The sequence below is a fragment of the Eublepharis macularius genome, chromosome 17 (assembly GCF_028583425.1).
Source record: "Eublepharis macularius isolate TG4126 chromosome 17, MPM_Emac_v1.0, whole genome shotgun sequence".
NCBI lineage: Eukaryota > Metazoa > Chordata > Lepidosauria > Squamata > Eublepharidae > Eublepharis > Eublepharis macularius.
The window spans coordinates 13,747,885-13,770,953 of record NC_072806.1 but is presented as its reverse complement, the minus strand read 5'-3'; the positions used below and the strand labels follow the sequence as shown (position 1 = coordinate 13,770,953).

Sequence of the window (23,069 nt, the reverse complement as noted above, 5' to 3'; positions counted from 1 at the left end):
GAAACACAGCTTTATATGCCCTTATTAAGAGAAAACAGCCCAGAAAGAGAGAAACAGAAACTTCCTCTTGGAATAAGGGAAAGCTGTTAAAATGAAAGAAAATCATGGCTTTATTTTGTTATAGGCTGATTATGTAAGGAATCATTGAATCATAGAGTTGGAAGGGGTCATACAGACCATCTAGTCCAACCCCCTGCCCAGTGCAGGATCAGCCTAAAGCATCTCTGACAAATATTCGCCCAGCCTCTTCTTGAAAACTGCCAGTGAAGGGGAGCTCACCACCTCCCTAGGCAGCTGATTCCATTTTTGAACTATTTTTTTGTTTTCATATTAATTACTATAATTACAAAATACACCATTTTTGTAATTATTGTAGTTAATAACAAAAGAAATGCACAAGTCTAAAGATTACTATATTAGAGCAGAGTTCTTCAACCTTTCCAGGTGCAGGACACACCTTTGACCCCCCCAGGGGGCAGCATGGGACGCACTGACCTGCAAGCAAGGCTATCTGAGCCACATAACAGGCAGGTGACTGGAAGAGAAGGCACCGGAGGTTGAATTCCACAGTCAATTTCTACTAACGAAAAGGGGGTGATTTTCATTTCTTCTTTTTCAGAAGAAATGACCCCCTATCCCAAATTAATCTTCTGCAGTCTTGGTGCTCCATGTGCATACAAAGAGAGGCAATAACAACAAGTGCACTTATGTATCGTTCATCTAGACAGTTTAGTGCCCCCTCAGAGCAGTGACCAGTCCTTGTTATCATTATCCCCTCAACAGAGTTGGGACTGAGAGGAGTGGCTGATCCAAGGCGACCTGCTGACCTCATGGCAGTCGTGGGTTTCGAACCAGCAGAGTGCTGATTCAAAACCCAGCCATTTAACCTCTGTGCTATATGGCCTGCATTCGTACCAGGGCTAAGAGTAACCTGGAGCATGTGGGGGGTTATAAGGTAAATAGCAGAGTTAACCTCCCCCATTATCCAGGTGTCATGCATCCAGCTCAGTGGCTCTGACCTGAATGGCTTAGAGGAGACGCCTGAGGAAGGAGGACCTGAGAGGAAGGGAGCCCAAGGAGGAACTGAGGCTGCAAAGGCACCAGTGGACCATGCAACAGCAGCGCCAGAGACCGCTCTGCCAGAGCCTGCGAGTCCTTGCTGCCTACCTCAGAGATCCCCCACTAGGCCCCCCATCAGGCAGGACATGAACCTGGGCCCATAGCCCCTCAAGATCCTCTTCTACGCTGCAGGAAGGGCAGCGGCAAAAGGCCCAGTTGAAAGTAGCGCAAGGGAGGCGAAGTCTAAGGCTGGCAGCACGTCACTTCCCTGCAGACTCAGACCAAAACATTGTGATACTTCCTCGCAGGGTCCTGGCCAGAGCCCAGCACAGCCGCCTGAGCTCTAGCATCTGCCAGCAAGTGCAGCTGAACCTGATTAGCCCTCAGCCTATTTAGGCCGAGGCCTGAGGGAGCTGCACTGCTGGATCAACCAGTCCATTAGGCGTAAGTCCTGCAGTCCCGCTCCAACCTTGCTGCTGGTCCAAATCCCCAGCTTCCTGCCACTCCATGCTTCCCAATCCAGCTGACCCAGCTGACAGCCTTCCTCCAAAGAAGCCCAGACCAGCAGATAAGGGGTTGTTGTCTTTCTGCCTTCTGCCCTTTGCCTTTCCTAGCTACTATGTGAGAAGCTGAGGGTGAGTGAGTTCTGTGTAGCTTGCTAGAGAGTGGTTCTGGTTAAGTTCTGTATGGGGCTGTTGGGGGCTGAGTGAATTGCTGTTGTTTGCTACTGGTTGCTGTTGCTCTTGGTTACAAGCCCCGCCCCCTAGTGTCCTGGGGCCCTGCTGGGCTAGGCAGGAAGGGACCTTTTGAAACAAAAGGCTCCTCCTCGCCAGAGGCAGAGTGGAAGCACCTGGGCTAAGGCAAAAGCACATGGTGGAGAGCTGCTGCTAGAAGGTAAGGGGTTGTTGTCTTTCTGCCTTCTGCCCTTGGCCTTTCCTAGCTATTGTGTGAGAAGCTGAGGGTGAGTGGTTCTGGTAGCTTGCTAGAGAGTGGTTCTGGTTAAGTTCCGTATGGGGCTGTTGGGGGCTGAGTGAATTGCTGTTGTTTGCTACTGGTTGCTGTTGCTCTTGGTTACAAGCCCCGCCCCCTAGTGTCCTGGGGCCCTGCTGGCCTAGGCAGGAAGGGACCTTTTGAAACAAAAGGCTCCTCTTCGCCAGAGGTGCGAGCCGAAGGGCGAGAGCTAAAGGGCTCTTGGCCTGTGGCTCTTCGGCTGGGATCTGCCTGGGAGACCTGAAACTCTGCTGGTATACTGGTTCTGCTGGTACTCTGGATATATATTTGGACAGCAATCATGTCTACTGAAGCCCCCTTCGCAGCCACCTGCATGGAGTGTGCCATGTTTGTTTTCCTCCCAGAAGAGAAGACAGAGTTCACTTGCCAGAAGTGTAAGCTGGTCAGAGTTTTGGAAGAAAAGGTTCAGAGCCTGGAGGAGAGGATCACCACCCTTCAGGAGATCAAGGAGGGAGAGGATTTTATTGACAACAGCCTGGGGGCTCCGCACAGCCAAGAAGAGGAAAGTCAAGGAGGAGAAGAAAGAGTCGATCTCCCTTCTGAGCCTCCTCTCAGATCTACGGTACGAACCCGAAGACGTCAACGAAGAAGATGCTCTGGTCCACTTGAGCTCAAGAATCGTTTTGAAGTGCTAGAGATGGTGACAGAGATGAGAGTGGAAGGAGAACTGCAAAGATCTGGAAGAGGGTGTGCAGAGGACATGGGGCCACATGGAAGTGGGAAAAAATGGAAGGTGGTAGTCGTCAGCGACTCTTTGCTCAGGGGTATGGAACGCCATGTCTCAGGGCCAGATCCCCTATTCCAAGAGATGTGTTGCTTGCCGGGGGCCAGAATTCAGGATATTACCGACCGGCTGCCGAAACTCATCAAGCCTGCTGATAAGTACCCGTTTGTGCTGATTCATGTGGGAACGAACGACACGGCTGCGAATACTGTTGCAAGAATTAAAGAGGATTATGAAGCTCTTGGAAGGCAGTTGAAGACATTGGGGGCTCAGGTGGTATTCTCTTCTATCCTTCCAGTCACAGGAAGAGGAGCACGCAGGGAGCAGACCATACTTGAGGTGAATCATTGGCTGAGTTGGTGGTGCCGGCAGGAGTGCTTTGGGTTTTAGGACCATGGGATAGGTTTTCTTAGAGAAGGCCTTCTAGCACATGATGGGCTTCACCTCTCAAGGGCAGGGAAGACAACGTTTGGAACGAACCTGAAGAACTTCATCAGGAGACCTTTAAACTGATGCCGCAAGGGGAAGGGGACGATTGAAATGGCGATTTCAATGACGAAGTGAAAACAGTGGGGACCCACCTGGGTAGGAAAGGTCAAAGAAAGGTACAAGGCTACAAGTGTCTATATACCAATGCCCAAAGTATGGGCAATAAGAAAGAAGAGCTTGAGCTTCTATTGCAAACAGAGGGCTACGATATAGTAGGAATTACTGAGACTTGGTGGGATGATTCCCGTGACTGGAATGTGCTAGTGGATGGGTATGAGTTGTTCAAGAAAAACCGGAAGGGTAGAAGAGGAGGTGGAGTGGCGTTGTATGTGAGGAGAGGGCTTGATTGTTAAGAAGTTATGGAGAATGGGGCGGACAGCCCAGTGGAAAGTATATGGGTAGAAATAAGGGGAGGAAGGACAAAGGGTATTATTGTTGGAGTCTGCTACAGACCACCTGACCAGCGAGAGGAAATGGATGCTGCCCTCTTTGAACAGATTGGTAGAGTATCCAGACATCAGAACCTTGTAATTATGGGTGACTTCAACTTCCCCGATGTGTGCTGGGAGATAGGCTCAGCAAAGCGTCATGAATCACGCAATTTCCTGACCTGCCTGGCTGATAACTTCCTTTTTCAAAAGGTGGAGGAGGCTACAAGGGGCTCAGCCATACTAGACTTGATATTAACCAACAGGGAAGAATTGGTAGATGAGATGAAGGTGGCGGGGACCTTAGGGGGAAGTGACCATGTCCTCCTTGAATTCCAGTTGCTGTGGGGGGCCAAGGAAGTTCATAGCCCGACTCGTAGGTTAGATTTTCGTAGGGCCAACTTCGATGAACTCAGAGGCTTGATAAGAGTAATTCCGTGGGGGAGTGTGCTGGAAGGGAAAGGAGCGAGTGAAGGGTGGGCCCTTCTCAAACATGAGCTTTTGCAAGCTCAAGCCCTCACTATCCCAGCAAGACAGAAACATGGTAAGGGCTCCAAGAAACCAATGTGGATGTACAGAGAGCTCCAGAATAAGCTAAGGGAGAAAAAGGAAATGGAGAGAAGGACAGACCTCTAAAGAGGAGTATATGAGGGTTACTAGGTACTGCAGATCAGCCATCAGAGAGGCCAAAGCTCAGTACGAGCTGGGTCTGGCCAGGAGGGCTCGCTACAATAAGGAAAACTTCTACAGATACGTGAGAAGCAAACACAAGGTAAAAGAGGCAATTGGACCGCTGTTGGGAGTAGATGGAGAAACTCTGATGCAGGACAGAGAAAAAGCAGACAGGCTTAATGACCTTTTTGCCTCTGTTTTCTCCCTGAAGAACTCAGGCACATCTAGAGATAATAGAAAATGTGGCAGGACACCTGAGTGGCTAATTAACATTGACAGAGAGGTTGTGGAGAGGCATCTGGATGAATACAAATCCCCTGGGCCGGATGGGGTGCACCCAAGAGTGCTGAAAGAACTTTTTAGAGAACTTGCAGAACCCCTGTCCATCATCTTCAAGGCCTCCTGGAGGACTGGGGATGTGCCACAAGATTGGAGAAGAGCGAATGTTATCCCAATCTTTAAGAAAGGGAAGAAGGATGACCCGGGAAACTACAGGCCGGTCAGTCTGACTTCTGTTGCTGGGAAGATATTAGAACAGATTTTAAAGGGATCAATCTGTAAGCATCTGAAGGACCGCTCAGTGATCCGGGGAAGTCAGCATGGTTTTGTTCTTAACAGATCTTGCCAGACCAACCTGGTTTCCTTCTTTGATCGAGTGACCAGCTTACTGGATCAGGGGAACTCTGACATGATTTATCTGGATTTCAGTAAAGCTTTTGATAAGGTCCCCCATGACATTCTGATGGGCCAACTGGAAGACTGTGGAGTGGACTATAGGACAGTTCGGTGGATAGGGAACTGATTGGAGGACCGCACTCAAAGAGTGGTGGTCAACGGCGTTTCATCAGATTGGAGGGAGGTGTCCAGTGGGGTGCCACAGGGCTCAGTTTTGGGCCCGGTACTTTTCAATATTTTTATCAATGATCTAGATGAAGGAGTGGAAGGGCTGCTCATTAAATTTGCTGATGATACCAAATTGGGAGGGGTAGCAAACACCCAAGAAGATAGAATTAAAATTCAACAAGACCTGAATACTCTGGAGAAGTGGGCAGCTGTGAATAGGATGCAATTCAACAAAGACAAGTGCACAGTATTACATACTGGATGGGGGATACACTTCTGGGCAGTAGTATATGTGAAAGGGATCTTGGGGTAAGAGTGGACTGTAAACTAAATATGAGCAGTCAGTGTGATGCGGTGGCAAAAAAGGTTATTCAATCTTGGGTTGTATCAAAGGGGCCATAGTGTCGAAATCGCAGGAGATCATAGCCCCTCTCTATACTGCCTTGGTCAGGCCACACCTGGAGTATTGTGTGCAGTTCTGGAGGCCTCACTTCAAAAAGGATGTGGACAAAATCGAGAGGGTGCAGAGGAGAGCGACAAGAATGATCAGGGGTCTGGAGACTGAGCCCTACGAGGAAAGGCTGAGGGCCTTGGGAATGTTTAGTTTGGAGAATAGGAGGTTGAGGGGGGACATGATTGCTCTCTTTAAATATTTGAAAGGCTGTCATTTGGAGGAGGGCAAGGAGCTGTTCCAGTTGTCAGCAGAGGGTAGGACGCGAAGCAATGGGCTTAAATTACATGCACAAAGGCTGGATATTAGGAAAAACTTTTTCACGGTCAGAGTAGTTCAAAAGTGGAATCAGCTGCCTAGGGAGGTGGTGAACTCCCCCTCACTGGCAGTTTTCAAGAAGAGGCTGGATGAATACTTGTCAGAGATGTTTTAGGCCGATCCTGCTCTGGGCAGGGGGTTGGACTAGATGGTCTGTATGGCCCCTTCCAACTCTATGATTCTATAACCTGCAGAACGCAGGCCAGAGCACAGGTTTGTGGCTGTTTTCCCTTCTGGTAAGAGATGGACTTGAACTTCTGCCAGTAGGTCTCAGGGGAGGATTCATATTGGTCCAAAATGGCAGTTTTCAATGTGCTGTAATGTGTTCCCTCAGTTTTGGGGAGTGCTTTGAGGGCTGCCTGGGTCTCTCCTTACAAGTAGGGCCCTAAGGTAAAGGCCCGCTGCTCTTTTGACTTTCACTGTCCTCTCGAATGTTTCTAGGAACTCACTGATGTTGTCGTTCAGTTGTAGCTTGGTCAAGGAGAACCAGCGTCTCCGAGATGATCTGGCCGTGGTGTCCAGTGGAGTGGCCCAACTGACTCAGTGTGAGGGGGTGGCCAGGCCACCCTCCAAAGCCTGACCAAGGTCCATGACCAGAGCTGCCCCAGCCAGTGTCCAAACTGGGCAAAATCTGTGGCAGGCAATGGGCTGGTCGTTCTCTCCTCACGAGTTGTGGTCTCCTTGTGAGTCATGGCTATTGGAGAAAGTATAGGCACCAGAGGCACTAACTGTGGTGGGTGGAGTAGTAGTCACCCTCTAGTCCTCCCAGACAGGGTGAGTGGCTGTGGAGAGGGTTGCCTCATGGTGGAACCCATGCCTGCATTCTCCACTGCTGTGTGAGGCTGCTCCCTCACGGGCGCCCTTGTTGATCATCTTCTGTCCTGCCAGCTTCCCAAGACAGGCATCCACAGGCCTCAGGCAAGGAAGGGACCACCTTGTTCCTTCTCCTGCCCATCAAGTGACAGCATGCCCCAGCTGCCTCTCCCTGGGCTTCCTCCTCATCCCTCACAGGAACCTACTCTTAAACAATTCCTCTTTCCCACCTCCTTGGGTTTTGTCCCAGTTCCCACCCAGCCTTCCTGAGTGGCCCTTTCCCCAGCCTATCTGATGGGCGGGCTGGGAAGACTCTGCAATCTCCCATCTATACCCGCTCTATCTCAGCCCAAGGCAGGGCGTTGTCTCTGCTCTCTGCCTGGCTCGCCCCTGCTGCTTCCGAAACTTCTCCAGTGGCTTCCTCAGCAGCTTGGTTTCTACATTCATCCCGCCCGGATTGCCAAGACCTCCTTTGAGCCTGGTTGAAGTTGAACTGCCTGTGCCACTGCAGAAAGGTGAGTTGGCTGCCAGGCCGGAGGGGGGCGGTCATTGCCCAGGAGTGGGCATAGGTGCCTTTCTGATGGAAAAGGCAGCCTGGGGCTCAGTGGAGGTCCTTCAGCCATTGTACCAACACAGGCGGCGCTGCAGGGCCTGGGGACGGTGCCTGCTTCTGCAGTGCAGGGGAGGAGGGCAGCAAGGAAGACGGCATTGTCAAACACTCTGGAACTGTAATATCAATATAAAAACCATGTAAGGTATTATACAGTATTTTTTAAATCTGCAAAACCAATAGTGGAAAGCAGAAAACTGAACATAAAGAACTACACATGAATATATAAAAGGAACAAAACGGGGGACTTTTACACACCCCTACAGACCAGCCTCAAAGACTCCGGCTTGTCAGAACAGGCATCAATCACAAGCCAGCCAGCCGCAGGAAGAACCCAAATGCCTGCGGGAATTCATTGTAGGCCTTCCTTCTGGGTAACCTAAGCACACCTGCAGACTCTCATATTTCTGGCGCTGTGTCAGCTCGTCTTCTCTGTCCGAACATCCAGCCGTGCACAGGGAGCGTTATCCATCCTGGCTTGTTGAGTGGTGTCGTGGCAGGAATCCAAACCTGGCTTGATAATGAAGGGCACTTTTGTTCCTTTCTAGGCAGGCCAAAAGAAGCCAGTCTTGATCCATAAAGGGCCATTGGCATGAGCAGAAAATGCAGGCACACACAATCAGGCTTTAGCCTTCCACTCCAAGTCCCTTAGCAAAGCCAACGGTGCTGTAAAGGGAGGAAGCTGGTTATATTGTCTGTGCTGGAAGTCCTCCATTCAGATTGTCCCACAGTGTGGCTTCAGGCCTGTCCCAGTCACTCCGTTTCAGTCTCCTCCTGAACTACCAAAGCTCTTGACCCAAAAGATGGACTTCCTTCTGGGGTAAATATGGCTGAAATTATGCATATGCAATAGACAGGGCTGCCAGGTCCCACCTTGCAACCAGTGGGAGGCCTGCTGTGGAGACTGTTGACTTCCCAACAGCGCCAGAAATGTGTTGACATTGCCGGTGACACCCTGACGTCATTCCCCCTGAACCTGGAAACGATGTTAACACATCACTGGGGGGTGCTATGGCATTTCTCAAAAACTCTACAGTTTTACCAAAAACTCTATCGTTTTACCATAGAGTCTTTGAGAAGTGCTAGAACGTCCCTTGACACTTCTGGTTTAAACTGGAGGTGACATCGGCATATAAACCAGTCAAGTTAAAAAAAACTCCTACCGATCAGTGATTATCTTACTTAGCCGTTCTTAGTGGACGTTAATGGCTACCAATCTGTTTGGACTCTGAGTGTTTTCAAGCGTGCAGCGTTTGGCAAAAAAACCCTGATGTAAACCTGTCTGGCAGGCGTTTCAGTCATTCGATGGCAAACCGAACAGAACCAATGATCAGCTCACGTCAGATCATCGCATTAGAGATGCTGCAAACTTCGTGCGGACATGTTCAGCTGTTGAACTTGTTTAACATATTAATGCAAAATTTGCTTGCACCATTCTGTTGGATTGAGCCATCCATATATCATGTCCCTCTCTTGTCCCAACACTTTTCCCATCATTGTCTGCAATCACAGGAATACAGCTGATAGTGCCCTTTATAGAATGATCACAGCTGGGGAAACTGACCATGTGAATCTGCTGCTAAGACATGCCACAGATTTTCCACCTCAGCCAGTCAGACAATGCATCTATCAATCACAACGCAGGCTTAAGTAAAAAGTTACTCAAACGCGCCACCTGGTGGTTCACCTGGACTCTGCACCTTACATTGTTTCTTAACATCAGCTCTCATCAGATGCTTGGTGGCCCCCATGGGTTCACCGGTGGCACCATGTGATGATGCTGGAACACACAGAACCTGGTGGAGTTCATAGATGTGAGCTGGTGTCTCCTTGTAGGTTCTTCGGGTGCTGCTGTTGCCACAATTTACAGGATAGATGCAACGCTTTTTCAGGCAAAGATCTGACCTGGGTCTTACAGCGCTTCCGCACACGAGCTAGTAGCAATTAGAATGTGACAAGTGGGGGAACCCACAAGGATCCCCTCCCTCACTATTTCCTCTTTTCCTTTCCTGAAAGTCCCCATAGCCTCTCCCCTTTTCCTGCTCACCTTCCCACCCACCAGACAACCTACTTTTATCTGTCCTCTTCGGTCTTCAGCTTTCTTACTTTCCTTTCCTCCCTTTGGTAGCCTCTACCCGTTGTGCAGTGCCCACTATTGGGCTGGGCCCAGTTGTTCGGTGGGGAACCCACAAAGACTTGCTGGGGGCACCTCCCTTTCCCCTATATCCTACTTGCCACATATTTCCTCTCCCCACCCCCCGGCAACCTTTCCTTGCTTTCTTTTCTCCTTCCCACTCACCAATGAACCTACCTTTTATCTGCCCTCCCATCTTCAGCTATAATTATTTCATTTATACCCTCCACAAAAGTACCAAAAGCAGCTTAACATCATTCTTATCTTCTCCATTTTATCCTCACAACAACCCTGAGAAGTAGGCTACACTGGGTGAGTGACTGGTCCAAGGTCACTCTTTCGTGGCAGAGCTGGGTTTCAAACCTTGGTCTCCCAGATCCTAGTCTGAAACTCTAACCACTACACCACACTGGCTTTTGTGGATTAGCTGCTCTGGAACAGTAGCAAGCATCTGGGCCTGAGTGAGTCATGCAAAATATACATTATCAAGTCACTGGGCAGATCTGGCCCAATGAGTCCTCCCTCAAAGGCCAAAAGAGGCCTGGTAAGGGCCCTGCCCCTTGCCTTTTCTTAAGGCTTCAATAGGCAATACTGTTGTGGTTGCCTAGTAACAGCCACAGAAGGCATTCTTAAAGCTACAGACACTACTTTTATCTTGAGAGGGGGGGGGTTAACTCCCAGTCTATTTTTAATTGGATTTCAAATTTTTCTGCAAACCTGGCTTTTCTCAGGTTTGTAGGAAGATAGGTATTGTCTGTCCATGGTCACAAGTCTCTAGTTCTATGTATCCACAGATGGGGCCATAGATATATTGACAGGAGAGAACAGGGTCCAAATCACCACTCAGAGACTTTCTACACAAGAAGTCTGACACATGACGGACATGTGTTAGGGGATGCAAAGTTAGCCAGGCAGGGTAGTTTGAAAAGACAGAGCTGTCAGCATGGCAAAGGCTTTGATATACACTGGAGCTATGGGAAGAGGCTGTGAAATGCCAGAAGGGAAACTTCAGCCCGTTATAACCTCTCCACATCCAAGCCTGGCTCTGGAAGCCAGCTCCAACCCATTTCCATTCCTCGCTGCCCTCTTACTGTGATCCCACACAGTTTTAGACTGGAGAAGTGAAATTGACAGAACCTTCTGGGAGGCAACAATGAAATTAACAAACCCTCTGAGGAGTGATCTCTGCTGGCTCTATTTTTAAACTACACTTTCCGGTTAACATTGCATCTCCCTACACTTGACAAACATGTGCTGAGGTGTCTCGTGTAGAAAGACTCCATGAGGACACTCACCAGGTGACCTTGGACAAGTCATTCAATCTCAGCCTAATCTACTTCATGGAGTTGTTTCGAGGATAAAATAGGTGGGAGTAGAGTTGCCAACTGCCTGGAGGAAAAAAAGTCCTGCCCCTTTAACAGAGATTTAATGGTTATTTATCAGGTGATGTTCTTTATCCCCATGCTCTGAAAAGCTTCCTCTGCCCATTTCCACACATTAAGTTTCTATTAAAGGGACATTTTTCTCCAAGTCTATTGGCAACCCTAGCTGTTACAGGGGAAAATGACAGGTTTGTAACGGCCACCAGTCTTTTCTCTAGCACTGGAATGTGTGTGATTTCTACAGGGGAAACCATGTGGGTTATGCTTCCATTCCCCCGGCACCACAGCACTAGACCAGCTCAGGCCAAAGACCATGTGGCATGTCCTAAAGTTTTGACAGGGACCAGGGACGGTCCACTTATGACTTTACTCATCCACTGAGATCTTCTTCTGAGGCCTTGATTTAGGTGTAAGGCTATTATTTGAGAGGCCTGGAATCCAATCCCAGACTACAAGCTTGCTGGGTGGTCCTGACTTAACTCCTCCCTCACCGGGCTGTTGCAAGGCCAAAATGGAGACGAGGAGGGTTTACCCTGAGTTCCTTGGTAGAAAGGCAGGAGAAAAACTTCCTAGACAAATTAGGCTTCAATAGGCTTTTTAAGTTGTTCGTTGTCATATTGCTGAATTACTCCGGTTTTAGCCTTTGTTTTTTTATGTCACTTTCTTCCCCCCATGTCCTATTTTTTGCTCTGAATCATCTTGGATGTAATCTGGATAGGCAGAGTATAAATATATTAGGAAAAAACAAACATGGAAAATAATGAAGTGTGAAGATCCAGAGAATTCTCAGGTGTGCAATACTCCTTGCGCAAGGAAGAAGAGGGAGCATTCAGAGGCTGTGATTGAATGATTTCTTTGTTAGGCTCTGGAATCTACAGTATGCCAAAGGGCCATCTGTTACACATTAAAGAATCCGTTAACAACACGCAAGTATGTATTAAGAAGCAGGTTGCCTAATATGTTACCGACAAGAAATAGCAGGAGATAAACTAACATCATATTCAATGCGAATCGCCTTCCAAAGGAACCGGGAGAATATATTCGTCTCAGTGGATCTGCTTTGAAGACCCTGCAGAGAAATAAGTTTGAAAAGACTTGAAATGATAGAATGTTCTGTTCCACTTCAGATAGCAAGCGGTAGGTCATATTTGGGATGTTCTCTTTTGTGTAAAAAAAAAAAAAAAACCAAGCCCGAACCCTTTTCGCAATAGAGAATCCGTAGGTGGTAGAATTTTTCTCCCTGTGCTGTCTGTTTCTCTTTGCAGTGAGGGTTTTTAAAAAAAAAAATGCAATGGAAGGTTCAAAATTGGGATATAGTCCATTCTACCACTGCAAGACTGTGCCTCCTTTCCCCATGTTGCTCAAATAATAACCCTCTTCCCAGCTCAGCACTCCAAGATAATTGTGAAAGTCATGAAGCTCGGGCCATCTGTTACCTGAATTGGTCTCCTTGCGAATAAGAGAATTGTGGGGGGAATTAGCAGCAAGGAAGACGGCCATGTGAGAGGCGGTAACTACGGGATCTTTTCCACCATTTTTTATGGAGTCATCAAGGTTAGTATTGCCTATACAGGCTGGCAGCAGCTTTCCAGGGCCTCAGGAAGAGGTCTTTGATATCACCTACTGCCTGGCCTTTTTAACTGGAGATGCCAAGGATTGAACCTGGGGCCTTCGGCATGCAAAGCCAAGGCTGTAACACTGTACCACAGCCCCTCCCATTAGTTCAGCTTTCTTTACACATTCAGACAGTGAATACAACGTTCACTGTTTGCAGCAATCTCTATCTTCATTTATATATATATACGTAGCGCTAGGGATTGTTGCAGATATTTGTGGGCCCACAACTATAGTGGGTCAATGCCCCCCCCCCCCAATTTGCCATGCATCTAACGGGGAGGGTGTTATTTGCCATTATAACACACTCACACACTGCAGACCTGTTCTTCCAAGAATGCTTATGATCAGCATTCTAAAAAGGCCTTATTCAAATTCCCGGTCACCACCAAACTCGGCTGCTCTGGAATCTCCAAACTTCTCTTTGGCATTGAGTTGAAAAGGAGATGGGAGGTTGGGCTTCCTTACATCACATTGTTGAGAACGTGGCCAGCAAAAATAGCCGGAGTAATTGAAAGCATAACCTTGTTCCCCGGTCGGTCAGAGTTCCAGAACCAGCGGCCAACGGACTCGCCACTCCCTGGATTCTGTTCTCTCCGCAGCAACAAATATTGCCACAGATGCAGAGAGGAGAAGGGCAGAGGCGCACAAGGGAAAAGACGGAGCACGTGGGGACAAGCTGTCCACACTTCTTGGCAGGCCAAAACATCGGTGATTTTATTCCCTGGGAGAGCAATCACAGAGGGAGCAAAAGAGGCCTTACACCCTGTCTGTAGATGGGCCATACAGACGGCTCAAGATCAAAGATCAGAGCACTTCACTCGGGGAAAATTAACTAGGATTTTTACGAACCTGGATGGGCTCTGTCCCACTTGCAGGTACACACATACTGTTGCCTAGTCTCTGTCCATGTTAGGGAAGAGGGTCACAGAAGCACATGCTTCTCAAGTGTAGTGCCACATAGAAATACCGAAGGATGTGACGGCAGTCTTTTCTGAGTAAGCTCTTCTCCTTCTAGCTCCGGGCTAAGAGGCGATGTGAGAACACACCCAAGTCCTAGAATGGCTCAAGAGCAACACAGACCCTCTCCGGATACTCATCCGACCAGAGCCAGCTCAGCAGTTCAACCTGATCAGGTCCGGCTCCTCTTGGACTCATGCAAAGAAGCAAAGAAGTTTGCATATTGCCCTTACAGCAACTTCCCCGTGGGGGCCGCTCTCCTGACTTGGGATGGCAAGATCTTCTTGGGTAAGTGAAGGCGTAACCTTCCCCGCTGCTGAAGCCCAGCTCTCTCACCTGTTCATAACCTCTAACAACTAAGGTTGCCAACTCTGGCTTGGGTTATGCCTGGAGATATGGGGCCAGAGCCTGAAGAAGGCAGAATTTGGGGAGAGTTCGCAAGATCAGCAGGGGTACGAGTCTAAAGAATCTACCCTATGAAGCTGCCGTTGCCCTCGGGGGAACCGGTCTCTGTGGCCTGGTGATCCGCTGTAATTCTGGGACAACGCCAGGCCCCGCCTGGACGATGCCAAGTCTACTAAAAACTGAGCCACAGATGACGGCTCACGCTTCAGACTTGAAAAACTTGAGCCACATATGTGGAGGGGGCATGGTGGCAGCCAAGGACAAAAAACTAGTTGTATTGTCGAAGGCTTTCACAGCCGGAGAACGATGGTTGTTGTGGGTTTTCCAGGCTGTATTGCCGTGGTCTTAGCATTGTAGTTCCTGACGTTTCGCCAGCAGCTGTGGCTGGCATCTTCAGAGGTGTAGCACCAAAAGAGTGTAGCACCAAAAGAGTCTTTTGGTGCTACACCTCTGAAGATGCCAGCCACAGCTGCTGGCGAAACGTCAGGAACTACAATGCCAAGACCACGGCAATACAGCCTGGAAAACCCACAACAACCAAAAAACTAGTTAGTTCCTAATTTTGCTTGCCTTGGAAAGCTGATGCAGGCACTGGGGATGGGTGAGCGATCTGGAGGAGGAAGGAATGTACAGGAATGGAGAACTTAATTCTTCCCCTGCTTGCAAATTCTCCCCACGGCTCCCTTTCCTCCTGCCATTTTTCATCCTCATTTTTCTATCTGCTGTCTCCAAAATGGGAAATAAAGCCAGCCCTGGGATCGGGGAGGGAGGGGGCAAAATCAAGAGTCATGAGGGGAAGGGTTGAAGATGAAGAAAGATCTGCCGGTTTCCCCCATCTGCCCCCTGCCCCCATATAACCATTAAGCAGTTAAAAATATTGATTGGACTTTGGACAGTACGAAAGCTGACCTGAGGAAAGGCCAGCCCTCACATATAAAGGAACTGCCCACCTAAAAGTTTCTGAGAGCCTTTTTCTTCCTCGTGTTTGTTAAGAACTGAGATTTGCTTGGGAAGCTGTCCAAGGCCTCGGCCTAGTGTCCTGGGAATGTGAATTAACATCATTTTCATCCAGCACTTTGCGCGATCTTCCATTTTAGCTCCCCACGTCCTGTTTGGTCCCTTTCCCCACTCCTGTTTTAACAAATACAAAACTAACGAATGAATAAGCTCCCCAAATTTTGGGACTCTCTTATTTTTGTTCAACTTGATTCTTTCCTCTTTGCCTCTCCCAAATTGCAGAGATGGTCACAGATTCATAAAAATGTAAAACAATCTCATCCTGGAGACTCACCGAAGTCTGAGCATGAGAACTTTCCCAAAGCACTGTAAATGTAGGGAGTTTGCGTGACTGGCAAAACTTACTTCACCAATTAGAGAAAGGACGGTATCTACATTTATGGTTGAATGGAAATGGTTTATAGACTTTTTATATGAAATAGATAACAATGATTTGATGATATCTGAATTTATGGATTAAGAATCAGGAACAATAGAAAAAAAGAGGGCTCATATTTTTAACAAAGAATAAGTGAGACTTTGAAAATGATATATATTTGTCATGGAGAAAATTGGAACTCTACTTGTAGTTTAGGGTTTTTTTGTTTTTCTACCTTTCTATTTTGTATCTTCTTTTTATTATTATTTTTAGTTGCTTTTCCTGTTTGTTTTTTCATGTTTATATGTACTGTTAGTTTGGTTTTTAGATTGTTGTGTCTTTTCTTATCATTTATGTTTACTGTTTATTGTTTAAATAAATATATTTACATCCAAAGCATTGTAAGTGTAGCCTGTTGGGGCTGAGCATTAAATCTTCAAAGGAGGAAGAAAAAAAAGAAAGAATTCTGATATCTTAATGTGAAAACTTTGATTTATTTATTAATTGTTTGGAATTTTATAATGCTCTTTACAGTCCTCAGTAGGTCCCAGTGAGATTTCAATCCTAGTTAACCTGACAACTTTCCCACCCTCACAGAAGCTGGCCTACAAACTCCTTAGTGCTGTAAGCAACTGCACATTCTATGACATCACAGCAGCTTAGCCAATCAGTGTGGGAGGCTTCGCTGTCAACAGTGATAGGGATTCTAAGGTTTGGCCAGGTGAGAACTGACCTGAACATGACCTAGTTTTTTTTCAGGTTGCAACATTGAAAATGCAAGCTATCCCATGGGTATATGTGCTGAGCGTACAGCCATCCAGAAGGCAGTGTCAGAAGGATATAGAAAATTTCGAGCTATTGCCATTTCTAGGTGGGTACGCATCCTATTTTCACATTGGATAAGCAACTTCATATGCTACCAAGGGAGGTCAAGCCCTTCCTTCCAGTTATTAAAACCCAGAGGAGAGACTAACTAATACAATTTGTAGCCAATCCCAGATTTTTATAGTGCCCTATGGCAGCCGGTGGGCAATTGTTTTGGCTCGGGGGCCACTTTGTGGGAGCGGAGGTTAGCGGAGGGCCGCACCTTTTAAAATGATTGCATTCATTAGTCAACTTTGCATTTCAGAAAAGGTATAAATTGTATCATAAAAATCAATAAATATAAATTAAATAAAATAGTGGTAGTTTTATTCAATTTATTTATTGTGCTAATTTCATATCATCTATAGCTGCAAATCTCGGTTCAAGGCGGATTTTTCTGACTGTCTTGGCGGGCCACAAAAAACTCTACAGCGGGCCGCACGTGGCCCTCGGGCCGCAATTTGCCCACCCCTGCCCTATGGAAATGAGCAGCCTGATCCTGTTCCAGTTTGCTGACTTACTTCAAAGTCATTGCATGACAGGCTTCAACCTAAATATTATTTTATTAATCACATTTTTATACCATCTTTCCTCTCAGGAGTTCACATAGGCTTTTCACCTCTTGTCCATACAATAGCCCTGCAAAATAAGTTACAAGAGACAGCATCTCACAAAGAGTCGCCTGGTGAAAATGGCAAAATGGGGATTTGAACGTGCCCCCCCCCCCGCCAAGTGCCATACCAAACACACTACCCAATTATATTACAATGAATGTCAGGCATAGGCTAAAAATCACATGGTCAGGTAGAGAGGAAACAGGCAGGAATGGTCGGAATATCCCCGGTCCTATGCTGCCTGCTGCTGCCCCCTCCCCCACTTTCCCCTATTCTGCTGGGTCTCCCTGAGCCGCTTAAGGATGCCAGCTCCAGGCTGGGAATTCCTGGAGATTTTGGAGGTGAAGCCTGGAGAGGGTGGGGTTTAGGGAGGGCAAGGACCTCAGCTAGTTATAATGCCAAAGAATCCACCCTCCAAAGCAGCCATTTTCTCCAGGGGAATGGATCTTTATTGCCTGGAAATCAGTTATAATTCCGAGAGATCTCCAGCCACCACCTGGAGGCCGGCAACCCTACTCTGAGCCCCTCCTTTGCTCCATCCCAACTCCCAAAGTGGTGATAGGCCCTTCCCAGAGCCGCTCTGTGGATCCCCCTTTAAGCACCCGATGTGCAGAATCCTATTGCTGACCCGCAGAATACAATGTCCAGCCCGTTTGTTGGTTTGCTGCCTTTTTTTTTGACTCATTGCATTAGCGTATTTTGTAGACAGGCTCCTGAACTCTGACTTGTTATTCTGTCCCAACAGCAATAAGCAAGAAACATGCATCGTGCCCTGCGGGGCCTGCAGGCAAGTGCTCCGAGAGGTAAACAGGTTTTTTCTTTTCTTCCCTTTTTGTCTTGTCTTTTCTTTCTTTCATTGCAAAACCCGAGCAACATTACTTGTGATTAATCTCTGTCTGTTCTCCCAACCGAGGCATGCGTTGCAAACTCTTAGAAGCCCGAAATAATTTTTAAAAATAAAACTGAACAATTTTCATGAAATGTAACTAGATGGGAAAAGTGCTAGGAAAAGTGGAAGATGGTAGGAAAAGAGGAAGACCTAAAACGAGATGGCTTGACTCACTAAAAGAAGCCCCGTCCTCCAGTTTGCAGGATCTGAGCAAGTCTGTTAATGGTAGGACGTTCTGGAGGTCTTTCATTCATAGGGTCAACATAGGTCAGAAGTGACTTGACAGAACGTAACACCCACAGCTAGACGGGAATGACAGGAAGTTTGTCTATGTGCTCTATGCTTTTTTTTTCTTTTCTTTTTTTTAAGAAAATTAAGTTTACCATTAGGTAATCACAGATACAGCCTTTTGCTACTGCAAGACAGACCAAAGTAATATTTCTTCAACGAGCTTGTAATTCATTTAGAGAATTCACTGCTGCAAAACAGGATGATAACCACCGGCTTAAGAGGGCTTTTAAAAGGGGATTAGACAGATTCATGGCGGAGGAGAGGCCCAGTATTGGCTATGAAAGCTGAATCTCCATATTCAGAGGCTGCATACTTTAAATGCCAGTTGCTGGGGACTTACAATAGGAAGGCTGTTGCCTCCGTGCCTTCCTTGGGGCTGTCCCAGAAGCTGGCCTGTAAGCGAGATGTTGGACTAGAGGAACTGGGGGAGGGGCTGTAGAGCATCTGCTTGGCACACAGAAGGGCCCAGGTTCAATCCCCAGCATCTCTAGTTAAAAGGATCAGGTAGCAGATGATGCAAAAGATCTCAGTGTGAGACTCAGAGCCAAGCTACAAGTGACGAATTACACTTGAATGACACATGAACAGACTCACATGTATCCCTTCCTGTTCACTTGAGCTCCACGTGATCACATAGAACCAGTTCAAGCACAGACACGGGATGGAGAGCTATGTGATCGAGTGGAGCGCAAGAGAACAGGGAGGAATGCATATGAGTGTTCACATGCCATTCAAGTGTAATTTGTCACTTCTAGCTTGCCTCTCAGGAGAGCCACTGCCGGTCAGAGTAGACAATACTGACCTTGATGTGTTCATTTGACCTTTGGTCTGATCCAGCATGGTTCATTGGAGGTTCTTTACTGCTGTGCAAAGGTTACATCGGTGAGTTTTCACTGATTTACCAGGTGGTTACAGTTTAATGGGTGGCAATTTGTGTGTGTGTGGTGCTAACAATGCAATCCTAAGGAGAGAATCCTTAGCAGACATCAATGAGTGTAGAAGGGTGTAACTCTGCTTAGGATTGCATTTAAAGTTTCATCAATTATTTGAATGTTTAAAATATTTATATCTGGTGTGGTTGGCAGCTTAACATTCCCATTACATGCAGGCAAGCATATGATAAACGGTGTCAAAATATCCATCAGACCCTCAAGTGTAACAGCATTAACAGCAACAGGGAGTCCTATTAATTTATATTTTTGTTATTTGCGATTTAAAAGAGAACTAAAACAGTAGGAGCGCATTAAAACGGATGCATTTGAAAGATACTGAGAGTATTGTAAATATCTGATCGAATTCCAATAATGGGAATCTAAAGCACTGGTGAAAAATAGGATTGCCAGCGTCCAGGTGGGGACTGAAAATCTCCAGGAATTACAACTGATGTCCAGATAACGAAGCTGAAGTTGGTTCCCAGTTCCTAGTTCCTTATTTGCAAAGCCAAAAACAGATATTGGGGGAAACTGGAAAGCTCTGCTCCCCAAAATAAATTTTGTAGCAGCACATATCATACACTGCTATATTCAGCAGACTCTGCCCTCTAAGTGGACATATACTGGGTCCTCCTACAAAGCCCAGTTCTTGAGTTAACAGTTTCAATGTAGGGTGCCCCCAGAACAAATCAATAAGCAGAAAGGGGGGTAGCTGCACCCGAAAAAAATGCTTGGATCACCCCAAATCACACAGCCTTGAACTCCAGAGACTGTCTCCTACAAGAAGACATGTGCTGTTGCTGATTCACAGACTGGTTCTGGAGCTATGACCTCCTATTTGGACTGTCTCCCAGAAGCTTGTATTGGAAACAGCTGTGACTAAGGAACTGGGAAAGATTTAAGCCCTCTGCGCTCCAAAACTTTCTTTGGATCATCCCAAAAACCACAGTCCTGAACTCCAGAGACTGTCCCCTACAAGATGACACGTGCTGGTGCTGATCCAAACACGGGTTCTGGAGCTATGGACAGATCAGTTCCCCTGGAGAAAATAGATGTTTGAAGGGCAGACTCTAAGACATTAGACCCCACTGAGCTCCATTATCCACACCCTGCCCTCCAGGCTCCAGCCCCAAATCTTCAGGAATTTCCCAACCTGGAGCTGGCAACCCTAGGAAACAAATCCAGCTCCCCAGATGCTTTCATATGCTGCAATCCTGTACAAACTCTTCCTCTGACAATTCACACAGCAGTGATTCTCCCCCCCCCCCCACTTACATTCCTGCTGCAAATGCAAGTTTTAAGACACTTTTCTCACGTGATTCTCTTCTAGTTTGGCAAACACTGGGACCTCTATTTGACCAAATCCGATGGGACGTACATAGTGAAGACTTTAGAAGAACTTCTGCCTTACTCGTTTGGACCAGAAGATCTGCAAATGTCCTGAGGAGGGTGAGGGAGAAGAAGCATATTAGAGAGCCTCCGAGATTTATCTCCAGCCCAGTATTTCAAATTCATTCTGTAGCCACTGGGCCAAATTGAATAAGGGATCCTTCCCTTGATTGCTTTCCTACGTGTAATGGAGGGCAAGGAGGACCAAGTGTACTGATCTCCCCGCCCAACTCCTCACAGCCATACGAGCCATTCAAATATGGTATTACACATATACAATTCAACCTGTGCCTCTCTTGACTGTATAATCACTATCCAGAATGGCCTATGAGCTTCCAATCATATTTTATCTACTTTGGGCAAGAAACACAGTTCTTCCTTCCTCTATTGATCCTGACAACAACCCTGCGAGGTAAGTTAGGCAGAAAGTGTGGCTCTGGCCCAAAGTCCTGGAGTGAGCTTCACAGTCAAGTGGAGTTTGAAACCCACCCCCCATCCTAGTTTAACACTCTACCCACTGCATAACACTGCCTCTACACCACGTGTGACCTATTTAAACATTGCATTCCCATGTGGACATCCAGCAGCAGTGGAGGCAAAGCAGGCAGTGCAGATGGGTAGGCAGGGTGATTGCTTTAGCTAGCTCCTGCCTTCTCTCACTCAGGCTTTATTTGTTTCTGTTTCTTGCATATGGGAAGGAAGGTGTGCTGCATTATCAGTCCCAAGCGCAACATTCTCATTATGATCACTAACTCAATGAAATGTCATCCAGGACCACATAACAAGCTAATTTCCCGATAATTAAAGATTGCTAGTTACATGTTTGTTATTAACGATGCCTTAGTTCCATCGTTCAGTTTCAACCAAAAGAGAATACAAATGATTGATTCTTGCTCCTGTTAGGCTAGGGATGAGTTTAACATTTGTACCAGAGAAATTCATCCCGTGGCAAATGCCTCCATCAGATCAGGGACTTCAGCAAATCATGCAAAGACAGTTTGTGGAACTTTTTCTCCCCTAAATCCTTTCCCTGCTGAATGAAATCGGCTGGGAAGGCCCGGATCTGAACTCCTGAATTGACTGTGATCAGAACTACGAGGCTATGGAACTACTAACTCCATGATGCTTACTAACTCACGATCCTGCAAAACATCAGTAAATTATCATAACAGACAGTAATGAAAGGCAAAGTAAGGCACAAGTGTGCATGACCTCCACACTTATTTTCAGGAAGGGAGAGAAAAAATTCAAAATAAATTGTAATGTGTTATGTGTTTTGGAGTCTGAGATGAAACTGGCACGCATATTCCATATCATTCCATTTTCAAACTTGAGCTTAACCTCCACATTCCCCATACACAACATTAAAGGAGGAGCAGAATAAAAAAAGACCTATCATGCACTGGGCTTTACTATTTTAGATTGATGGTACACTTCAGTGCCCCCACTGTCCAAGGTGAGGTGAATGACAACCACTGAAAGTGGCCTTTGAAGTGGTGGCTCCCGTCCTCGGATTCACACAGCCCCTCATTGTTTTAATTTTGGCACCAGCTTAAGACTTTGTTTTTTAATCTTAGGATGGATTGATGTTTCTTTTACTGGATTTTCTATGATCTTTATCTGATCCTGTTAATTCAAAAGTGAGTTCCTATTTCTTCTCCCTATTGACTTAAGAAATCCTGTTTCTATTTTGCTTCTCCCTTGTGCAAAACAAACCCACGATTCTTTCACGTCATTTTCTGTTGTTTCTGCATTGATTTTTTTTCTGTTAAGGCTGACACACATACATATATCTATCTGTATAAATGACTTACATTGTGAAGTATACATATCTGATCCTGTTTTATACTCAAGTTTGGACTCTCGAGTATGCAGTGGGAGAGAATTCCAGCGCTGGGCGGCAACCATGGACTGTGCATCATCATGGACTGTCTGTCTAAACTTGATGAACAAGTGTTATCATTAAGAGGACATCTGTGGTATATTTTGCAATTGTGCACTCATGAAGATTTTATAGCTTCTAACTGGGCTGTGTCCAGCAGAGAACACCAGCTGTCAATTTTTAAAAACGGGCTTATTGAATTTAACTTGGTTTCGATTATTGCTTGGAAGGATTCACTATTGAGTGATGTTTTCATTTTTAAATTGTTTATAACGTCTTGCTGTCTCTAAGCTGCCAACTGCCAGCTGAATATACATTTTAAAAATAACAGTAAGGACAATCTCTCATTATATATATTTTTGCAAACAAGCTGATAAATATACAAATTCAGTACACTCACACACAGAGTAAACTGCTGCACTAGCTACTTTCTAGAATAAGGCTGTAGTCCTAAGACTGGGAGGAAGTGCCATTGAATAAAAAGGGTCCTAATTCTGAATAGAGTTGCTTAGGGTTAAGTTGCCGCAGCACGATCCCATGGTTTGCGCGGAGGGGTTATAACAACTGAGGATCTGTGCAGGGGTATATATTTATGATGCCTTGTGTTTTCTAAGCTGCTTTGATGCCTGCAATGGATATACATTTTTATAACAACAATAAAGGGCAATCTCATATTATTGGACTTTTTATATTATTTTATAATGATAACGAAGGGCAATCTGTGGCACAAATCTGTCCGGAAGGGCACTATATAAGCACACTGTTGTTATTCTATAATCTATATATTATTCAATAATAGAATATAGATAACAGAATGTATATTGTGGAATATAGAAATTATAGAATATATATAAAATAACATATTATTAACATATATTATATTCGATAATTGATATTTTAATCTAAATATTATTCTATAA

The 23,069-nt window shown here is 46.2% G+C and overlaps 1 protein-coding gene and 1 long non-coding RNA gene across 7 annotated transcripts; one reads left to right on the top strand and one right to left on the bottom strand.

Moving 5' to 3' along the window:
• Positions 1-1,902: 1,902 nt before the first annotated feature.
• On the top strand, positions 1,903-22,826 carry CDA (cytidine deaminase). 5 transcript variants are annotated; one of them, XM_055002032.1, is made up of 6 exons: positions 6,651-7,323; positions 12,319-12,488; positions 13,567-13,796; positions 16,048-16,159; positions 17,512-17,569; positions 20,209-22,826. In XM_055002032.1, exons 2-6 carry the CDS (start codon positions 12,475-12,477, stop codon positions 20,320-20,322), a joined length of 528 nt encoding a protein of 175 aa, XP_054858007.1. In that variant the 5' UTR covers positions 6,651-7,323; positions 12,319-12,474; the 3' UTR covers positions 20,323-22,826. The 5 variants fall into 5 exon arrangements, with proteins under 5 accessions (XP_054858010.1, XP_054858007.1, XP_054858009.1 ...); XM_055002035.1 differs by lacking the exons at positions 6,651-7,323; positions 12,319-12,488 and adding an exon at positions 1,903-1,953; XM_055002034.1 differs by lacking the exon at positions 12,319-12,488 and having other exon boundaries at positions 6,655-7,323.
• Positions 9,721-22,169, bottom strand: LOC129345054 (uncharacterized). 2 transcript variants are annotated; one of them, XR_008598430.1, is made up of 3 exons: positions 22,082-22,169; positions 20,154-20,318; positions 9,721-12,003 (listed from the first exon to the last, which is right to left on the bottom strand). It is a non-coding gene; the product is annotated as an uncharacterized LOC129345054 (long non-coding RNA). The 2 variants fall into 2 exon arrangements; XR_008598429.1 differs by having other exon boundaries at positions 20,194-20,318.
• Positions 22,827-23,069: the final 243 nt, after the last annotated feature.

Coding starts and splice junctions, on each gene's coding strand:
- CDA (XM_055002031.1), top strand. CDS start 12,043: ATGTTCTGTTCCACTTCAGATAGCAAGCG. Junction 12,072..13,566: donor TCCACTTCAGATAGCAAGCG/GTAGGTCATATT, acceptor TTCTCCTTCTAG/CTCCGGGCTAAGAGGCGATG. Junction 16,160..17,511: donor CGAGCTATTGCCATTTCTAG/GTGGGTACGCAT, acceptor CTGTCCCAACAG/CAATAAGCAAGAAACATGCA.